We start from the raw sequence: 9,698 nt of genomic DNA on the forward strand, positions 1-9,698 counted from the left end.
AGTGGTTACAGCCGCTGACCCTGGAACACATGTATGCCAGAGTGGGCATGGGTTTGAATCTATCTCACTGCCCTTTGACTCACCCTCTCACTGTCTTTCCAACACTGTTCTATCTCTTCAATAAAAGCAAACAAATTAGTGGGACTGCCCCACTCCTTAAAAAATACCAATAAAACAAAGAGTAAATGGTTTTGCAACTGTTTGCTACGGTCTTGGTCAAAATAAATACACACTTGGTATTTATGGCAGTCTGATAGTTACCTGCCTGCCTGTCCACCATTACATGATAGGAGATGCTTGTTGAGAGGCATTCTAAGCTCAATGACAAATAGCTGTAGTTCACTATAAAGAATGTAACTATTTGCAGATACAGTATACTCAAGATGGAAAAATATACACAACTTGTTAAATAATAATAAAAATAGGTTTCCATTTAATCATCACTTGTGATGTCTATGTGTTACTCTCTTAACAATCCTGAACTGAGCTCTGATAATCAACCAAATGTAATCCTATAGCATAACACAATAACATTTGCTCTCCAACTTAATTACTTACATCACAAGAAGAAAATATTAGTAGATTCAGTAGAGTCATATTCATGTTGAATGAAACCAATCACGTATTGTTGACAGTTTTAACATACTATTACAGTGCTTTTCACATACAATGAGAAGTGTAGCGGACATAGAATCCACTTTTAGTGTATGCCCTATAAGAAAAGATAGAAAGAAAGAAGAATAGGAGAGAGGGAGAGGAGGAGGGAGAGGGAGAAGGAGAGGAGGTGTGTGGCCCCACCGGACAGTGCAGCACAGGTGACTGTGAGGTCAGAGTTATTCCCACTGGAGGAGAAGGTGACGAAGCCTGGTTGGTCAGTGCTGATCTGGCTCTTGATCCAGGCCTGGTACTGGGACACTCTGGCATACACTCCTGGAAAATTTGGTCTAGCACAGCTTACTCCAAAACTCACAACACCAGACTGGATCCAGACTAAGCCCGGTTTGCTCACTAGCGGCCCCCCTGAGTCTCCCTGTACAGAGACAAATGTTGCATCGGGGTCAGTGAACAATGCAATTACCAGCTGAAGTTCTCATGATTTTGGATTGTGATCATCTCTAATTTGTCTTTAAAGGTCCTACACAGTTAAAATCATGTTTTTCTTGAAATTGGATGATATTTGGATTAAACCAGAACAAACTATTACTGCTGCTTCTACATTGATAAAGTTGGATCATAAAGTTACTGGTCCCCTCCCCCATGTCAAACACTTGGATTCAGGAGGCGGGATTTTTAAGGGCTTTATGTGACGTCACATAAGGCCTCTCATTTTAATACACCAATGGTAATGTACTATTAATTTCATTATGACCCGCCTTGTAACTGTCATCGCATAAGGCGTGTTGACAGAGGGGCGTGGTTTAGATAGCTAGGTAGATAGTCTACCGGTGCCAAAATTTGACTGCAGTGTGTCAGCAAATATAATTAGAGGTGCCCCCTATTCATCTATTCAAGGCAAAGATACTGATAGGTTTCCACTTTCATCTGTTTCATCTGTGTTAGCTAGTAACTGGCTAGCTAGGGTTTCGGCCAGCATGGAACAAAAGCAGGGGAAGGGTTGCCCAAAACGCTTACGCAGTTGTAATGTCATTACATCAAGCGACATTACAATTGGAAAATTCATACAAAGCAGGCTAAGGAAAATGGCGGAAGCAGATTTTATGTTTGAATCAGATGGTGTGTCTAGTGGAGATGAGAGTGAGAGGAATTGGATTACAGTGGCGAATTCAAAAGGAAATAAGAGAAGTGGTCGTGGGATCTAGTAAATCCAAGCCTAGTTCTGGTTCTTTTTTGGTCGGAGTAAAGGTTTTGAATTGATGCTGTTACCTGGGAGATCAGTTTGAAGTCTCGATAAAAATGGTGGATGCGTTGGATGAGGTGGCGTCGATGAGAGTAACGAGAAGTGGGCTTATTATGTTGTTTTGCGTATCGATGGAACAGAAGGAGCATGCTCTGCGCCTCAAGAAGATATTGGATTGGAATGCGTCATGTGTGGATCTTTGAAGCAGGGCACCTATCAAGGGTGTCCTCTGGGGTGGCGCTAGAAGTAAATGCAAAGTGTATACGTGAAGAATTGGATCAAGCGGTTGGTGCACAACGTCTGACCCGCATGGCGGATGGAGTAAGGAAGCCTACCCCATCCATTCTATAGTTTTTTATGAAGAGTCTCTGCCTTCTCACATGTATTTGGCTTTTATGAGATACCCTGTGAGAGCCTACGTGACCCAAACCCGAGCAGTGTGATAAAGGCAAATTATTTGGTCATGTGTCATGGGAGGGGTATCGTACGCCAGCTGAGTCTAAATGCTGCAATTGTGGTGGTGAAGATGCACCCGAATTTCTGAAGTGTCCTGTTAGGCTGAAGAATGGCAAGAATCAGGGCTGTCCAGAATGTCTCCTATCTGGAGGCGGTGAGAAGAGTGGAAGAAAGGAGTGAAGTTGAAGAAGTAATGGTAGTAGGAGTAGAGGCACCAGGTGATGTTCCTTGTCAACAGAGGGATCCTGACATGTTGCATGTTAAGAAGGTGGACTTTGTGGCGTTTATTGCGTTGATTATCAAGTGCACCGCACAAACGGAGAGGGAATCGGCGAAAATAGGCATCATTGTGAGTGCGGCTGAGCGTTTTTTGAGACTCAGGGATTTTATAGCAGAGGCATTACAAGAAATCCTGTCAATGAATGCTACATTCAATGAATGCTCTGCACCTGAGCCTGTTTAGGGATGTGATTTGAACTATGACTGGGGTGGGATGGTTTTTTAATGTATTTTTTTGTATTTTGTATGACGTAATAGAATAGTAGAATATTCCCATAATAGAATAGTTTTTGTTTCAATACCCCATACGGCAGGTGGCGGCAATACAGCAATAGGTGTAGTCTACCATAAAACCTTAAGAAGAAGAGGAGGAAGAAGAAATTCATACAAACTTCTTTATATCATTGATAGTCATGATATATGAAGATTGTCTGGCAGTCAATATATATATTTTAATTAAATGTACCCAGACAGCACTCACCCTATAAAGTTTCAATCGAAATTGTCCAAAATGAATTAGCTAGCTAGCTTGATAAACAGTGCTGACAATTCCATTTGGGCTAGCTAGATAAATTATATGGCCAACATTTTGTCTATATTGATGACGTTACAATAACAAAATAGTTGGACAAATCATTTGTGAAAGCATGATGTGATGTATGACAGGATTGGATGTTGCATGCAATTTCAATGTTGTTTGAGCTGCTTCGTGTGTAAGCAAATTTGCTTGCAACAATGCTCACTGCAAACAATGCTCACTGCATCCATGTTGCTTGACAAAGAAATTTTCAAAGAACCTCACCGTCAAGGTGAGCTACCCACCCACTCAGCCTACTAGCTCCCCACTCAGTCTGTATTTTCAGACTTCCTGGTAGTTTGACACGAGAGAAAAAGTAGTCATACAAAAAGTTATTTTACATGGGAATCAGAATGACTGTTCGGGACCTTTAAATAATAGCTCTGCAGACCGCAGCTAAAATGCAGCTTTAGCTCTGCAACTACAGTATTTGGAATTAAACACAGCCATGTATCACCTGACAGGAATCCTTTCCTCCCGCCAATAGACCAGCACAAATCATGTTGCTTGTGATTGAACCCACTCCAGCATAGAGACAGGTACACTTCCTGTTCCCCACTACTGGCAGCTCCACCTCCTGTAGGGTCTGGGGTGAGGGCAGAGACACTGAGGAGGAGAGACAGGTCACCTTTTACCGATAAACCGTTGTATACATTTCTGATCCTTTGTGATCTGCTCCAACTGTATTGATAGAAACTGAACTTGACAAAAGGTGATATATGTACAGGTAAAGGTTGTACAGTCAGGTCCAGAATTATTGGCACCCCTGACGAAGATGAGCAAAAAAATACTATAAAATAGTACGAATACTGAGCTATATTGTATGGAAAATTATGTTAAACTGAAACAATTGCTCAGAGAACATGTAGTAAAAAAATATCTGAAAAACATAGGGGTGAAAATTATTAGCGCCTCTTTTTTCAATACCTTGCCTTGCAAAAATAGTGGCACTGAGCCTTTTCCTAATTTGTTTTATGAGATTTGAGTACGGAGAGAGAGAGCTCTTTGGCCACAAACACCAGTGGTGGTTTTGGCGTCGAAATAAGGATGCATAAGCAGAAAAGAACCCCAAACCTACTGTCAAATATGGTGGTGGATGTTTGATGTCATGGCGCTATTTTGCTTCCACTGTTCCTGAGGCTCTTGTTAAGGTCAACAGCATCATGAACTTCACCCAGTACCAGTGCATTTTAGACAAAAACCTTATTGCCTCTGTCAGGAGGCTGAAACTTTTCCACAAGTGGATCTTCCAGCAAGACAACAACCCCAAGCACACATCAACATCCACAAAGAAATGGTCAATTGACCACAAAAATTAACCTTTTGCAGTCACCGGACATTAAACCCATTGATAACCTGTGGTTTTACAATGAAGGATATCAAGGATCTGGAAAGATTATGTACGGAGGAATGGTCTGAGATACCTCATATTAGGAAAAGGCTCAGTGCCGTTATCCTCGCAAGGTGAGGCATTGAAAGAAAGATTTATGATTTATTTAATTTAAAAATATATATATATCTTTATCAAGGGTGCCAATAATTCTGGACCTGACTGTGGCTTGACAATGCAAAGGCAGCATTGGGACCATCAGTTCTAACCTCCGCTATTGGTATTGCCCCAGCCAGTGACCCAGCTAGTAGTGCCATTGTAGTATGTGCTGCCCCCTGCTGTCAGGCAGACCGGCTGAATGTAGTTAGTGAAGGTGACAGATGACGAGAGCTTCAGCAGACATATGTCATTGTCATTGGTTGCACGGTTGTAGTTGGGGTGGCGGATGATCTGAGAGACTGTTTGAGACACCTCGTTGGGGTTGAAGCTTTTCTGATTTTGCCGGCCCAGGTAGACAAGCAGGCCAGACGTGCTGGTGCTGAGAATGAAGGGAGTTGAGGCTAAAGATTATAAGTGTGATTGTTAGTGTGCTTGCTGACACAATTGACCTAATTCTGTAATGTATTTTAGAGAGATAATGTCACCTCTCTGGAGTCACTTATTTGACAACCATAGATAGACCACCATAGAAGCTAGCAAGCACATACATTTTTGTTAGGAAATGTAATTTTCAAGTTTTTAACTCATGTTTTTGTATTTACATGGTAGAGTTGTCCTCAAATTACCAAAATACATTATCATTTGAATTAGCTCTCTGAATTAAGAGATTATTCATGAATACAGTAGATAAAATAGTACATAGACAAATACAGTGTATAGAGACGTTTCAATCACACATTGGCATAATATACAGGTTGGGGGAAAGGGAGATACCTAGTCAGTTGTACAAATGAATGCATTCAACTGAAATGTGTCTTCTGCATTTAACCCAACCCCGGATGGGTAAGGTTACGTCATTCTACCTGGCGAAGCAGTGAGCGGCAGTCAGGACCCAGTCTTTGTTGATAAGGGAGCCTCCACAAAAATGGCCGCTGGATCTGTGCAGACTGGCCTGCCATGGCCAGCTCCCTGCCACTGCATTATGACCCCCCACGATCTTTGTGTTGAGAGGAGCTGTGCCGCACACTGGAGGATACAAACCGATGAGAGGTGGCTCATGATAGAACACACAAATCCCTCACAGTATAAAAAGAGCAGCAAGAAACAAAGCTGATTTGAAGTTCTGCAGTTGTATGTAATAACTTACCATCCAACTGTGCATGGCCACCTGGGTGAGGGAAAGTGGATTGGTGTTATTAAAGGTTTTTTCAGTTACCAGGTTATACTACTTAAATTTACATGCTAAATGGGGGAGGATGCTAATATATAAATACTATGTAAAAGCGCTGAACTAACCCTTTAAGTTGCTGGAATTAGAAAGTGCCTGTGAAATCTTACAGTTTGTCTATCTATTAGAATATAATGATTCTCTATATAAAACACGGGTTTGTTGTTATCCAGAATGAATGGAGACAAGGGAAAAATAACAAACTGGTTATTCCCTGAAACAGCCCACTTACCAGAAATATTCAGTGGTGTTATGTACTTAAGTAAAAATACTTTAAAGTACTACTTAAGTCGTTTTTTTGAGTATCTACTTTACTATTTATTTTTTGGATTACTTTTACTTCACTACATTCCCGAGGAAAATAATGTACTCCATTATTTACTCCATACATTTTCCCTGACACAGAAAAGTATGCGTTACATTTTCAATGCTTAGCAGGACAGGAAAATGGTCTAATTCACGCACTTAAAGAGAACTTCCCTGGTCATCTGATCTGGCGGAATCACTAAATACAAATGCTTTGTTTGTAAATTATGTCTGAGTGTTGGAGTGTGCCCTACCTGTCCGTAAAAAAAAATTAAAACAAGAAAATCATGCCATCTGTTTTGCTTAATATAAGGAATTTGAAATTAGTTATACTTTTGATACTTAAGTATATTTTAGCAATTACATTTACTTTTGATACTTGATATTTAAAACCAAATACTTTTTTACTTTTACTCAAGTAGAATTTTACTGGGTGACTTTCACTTTCACTTGAGTCATTATCTATTAAGGTATCTTTACTTTTACTCAAGTATGACAATTGGGTACTTTTTCCACCACTGGAAATATTACCCTTCTGTTGGCGTCATAGGCAAAACTTGTGGTTTACTCAATGCATTTTTGTCATACCAACCTCCCTTTGCTCAAACTATTCAATGCCTCTCAGTGGAAGTCATTCTAAGGGCAAAGGGAGGATAGAAAGAAAGAAAACTGCCATTTCCAGAATTTCAAGTTTGAACCCTCTTACTTAGAAATCAGTGGAGGCTGCTGAGGGGAGGACAGCTCATAATGGCTGGAACGGAACTAATGGAATGGCATCAAATACATGGAAATCATGTAGTTGATATTTTTCCACTAATTCTGCTCCAGCCCATCCTCCCCAATTAGGGTGCCACCAACCTCCTGTGTTAGAAATATTCTCACTCTCATTATCTTAATATCTAAACCAACAACATCACTGTGTAAAGTGGGTGAAATTCAGCAGTGAATGACAGAAGAATGTGGGCTGGGCTAGACAAGTCTATTTCTTATCATTAAAGAACAAATCAATCATGATAAGAATATACAACAGTAGTTTTAGGGATAATCTTTTATTTATTCTGGGTGTAAACCCCCCAAAAAGGTATTTGGAACAATAGTATCACTTGGGACAGTGTGGGAGAGAATTTGATGTTTTAATTATCATACTCATTAAGCTACAAAAGTGTCCGTGCTCAACCTAAACATTTGTATACAATACAATGAATGAACCGGAATGACATTTACTCTGACGGGTCAACTCAACGTGTCTTCTGTCCAATATTTACCCAGCACTGGGTTGTTCACAAAAATCGAATTAGCATAATAAAAAAATCCCAATAAAAATCAGTTTAAGCTAGAGATATGTTTCCACTGGGCATTCCACTGATTTCAAAACTCGGTCCTCCAGAAAATGGAGAGTGGAGAGCATTAGCAATATTATGACAGTTCTTCGTGAGATCTTTCAAAAAAAGCTGCGCTAGAAATGATTACATACACATACCGAGCAGCTCATGTTATAGACAGAAGTGTTCTACATGGCACGCTTCCAATCATGGCTAGCGGGAAGGTTCCTGTCTTTTACGTGGCTAAACGCACTAGGCTCGTAATTTAACAATGTTATCCATATTTACAGATGGCATACAAGTTTGTTATGAAGGAACATGAAAGTTCAAATGTTCCAGAAAGCCTTTCCAGAAGGCACATCTAAAATTCAAAATCAAATAGCTAAATTACCCTTGGTACGACCTTCTTAAAACAATTCCATATAGCTTAGTTGACTGCATTTGATTTGAAATAATAATTCCCTCTTACCTTTTCCAATGCATGTCAACGCTACTACCACAGCACACAACGCCCACCACGAGTCCATCCTATCAGCTGCTCTGGCTCTCTGTGTCCTGTCTTTAAAATACCCTTTGTTGAACGAGGAGGTACTGTATGTACGTAGGTAGGTAATTGTTTGTATTGAGTCAGGGTGTGACACTTACCTCACAATACTGGTCATTGTCTCCTACAACCTGTCATCTCTCTCTCTGTCTGTGTGTGTGTCTTTCACAACCTTATGTCACCGATCATTCACTCCATTACCTCATTTAGCACTCTTTCAATATCAATTGTTCTCAATTCAGTTCAATTAAAATCATGATTTGGCAAATCATGTATTTGGCTGTTCTCCAAATAGCATTTTAGAGTTGTTAAATTGTGTAGAAATGCAGTAAATGATTAAAAAAAACTATTCTTTCAAGCCTAGTAAAATAGAGTAAAGGAGATAAGCAGCTATTGACTGTTTATATTTTTTCATTGATAAAATGTGTTTGTGGGACCCGTGGGCCCCACCAGGAGCCTCCTCACGCGAGAGAAACGATGCATCACCAAAAGAGAGCATGGATTTCCAACAACTAATTGCCAGGCTGACTCAGATGCAAGACTACAATACTGTGGCTGATATAAACAAAAGGCTGATGACACCAGTAGCTCAACTATTCCAACAACAGCAGCAGCTACAGCAGGGCACTCCTCCAGCACCTGCACAGCCAGTCATTGCACTAACGAGCATTGGCTTGCGAAACTACCTCTAACTTCCTTCATACTGTAACAATGGTGAGGTGTGAGGATAACTTAATGGCATGTCTCAGGCTGGACATGTTGGCAGTCAGGATCTCTAGTCTCCACCAAGTGTTGTTAACACCCCAAAAGTCGGTGGAGAAACAAGCTTTTGGGTGTTCAGAGATAAAACACGTAAGTTCCTCCGACTGGCATGGAAGTGGCTAGAGTCTTTAGAGGTGTAAGGATAATTAGGAGTCTGAAACAATGGGTATTTGGTGCAGTGATAATGGCTGGAGTACATCTAGTTTATTTTAGCATTTTGCTGTTCTCCAAATATAATTTTAGAGTGAAAATATTGTGTAGAAATGCAGTAAACAAGCTTCAATAAATAAAAAGGATGAAGCTAAGAACATAAACAACTTCATAGTTAAGAACAGGGAAAACTCTAGAACAGTGGTCACCAACCTTTTCTGAGTCAAGATCACTTTGAGTCAAAATGCAAGCCAAGATCTACCACTCAGACTTAAAAAAAAGGAAGCATATGCAGCATTAACCAATTAAAACCAGTACTACAGCAATGAGGTTTGCCCTGCCAATGCATTGTTGTTCGGGTCATTTTTGAAAATTATATTTCAAAATTTGAGGTAGGCTATATGATCACACCAGTAATATATCTGTTGTTGTATTACTTGTGAAGCACTGCTGAGTGAGCATACATTTAAATAACTTGCTTTTCATTTTGTGTCACGTTCGTCGTACGAACTGGAAGCATACTCGGACCAACGTGCAGCATGATCTGGGTTCCACATCTTTATTTAAAGTAAGTGAACCACATAACAAAACAACAACGAACTGACAATGGCATGCTGACATACAACTACACATAAACAATATCCCACAAAACACAGGTGGAAAAATGCTACTTCAATATGATCCCCAATTAGACACAACGATAGCCAGCTGCCTCTAATTGGAAGTT

General features: G+C 40.2%; 1 protein-coding gene across 1 annotated transcript; it reads right to left on the reverse strand.

Annotated features, from left to right (window-relative positions):
- Positions 1-410: 410 nt before the first annotated feature.
- LOC139581583 (trypsin-like) lies at positions 411-8,101 on the reverse strand. The gene is made up of 6 exons (XM_071411510.1): positions 7,985-8,101; positions 5,807-5,827; positions 5,523-5,685; positions 4,770-5,038; positions 3,628-3,776; positions 411-1,030 (listed from the first exon to the last, which is right to left on the reverse strand). Exons 1-6 carry the CDS (start codon positions 8,040-8,042, stop codon positions 713-715), a joined length of 978 nt encoding a protein of 325 aa, XP_071267611.1. The 5' UTR covers positions 8,043-8,101; the 3' UTR covers positions 411-712.
- Positions 8,102-9,698: the final 1,597 nt, after the last annotated feature.

This window comes from Salvelinus alpinus, chromosome 1, assembly GCF_045679555.1.
Source record: "Salvelinus alpinus chromosome 1, SLU_Salpinus.1, whole genome shotgun sequence".
NCBI lineage: Eukaryota > Metazoa > Chordata > Actinopteri > Salmoniformes > Salmonidae > Salvelinus > Salvelinus alpinus.

Bases quoted from the DNA above. Each gene is read 5' to 3' on its own strand.
- LOC139581583 (XM_071411510.1), bottom strand. From the start codon at position 8,042: ATGGACTCGTGGTGGGCGTTGTGTGCTGTGGTAGTAGCGTTGACATGC. The intron at 5,828-7,984 runs GTAAGAGGGAAT...TCCCTCACCCAG, and splicing joins GTTGACATGCATTGGAAAAG to GTGGCCATGCACAGTTGGAT. The intron at 1,031-3,627 runs GTGATACATGGC...GTCTCTGTACAG, and splicing joins GAGGAAAGGATTCCTGTCAG to GGAGACTCAGGGGGGCCGCT.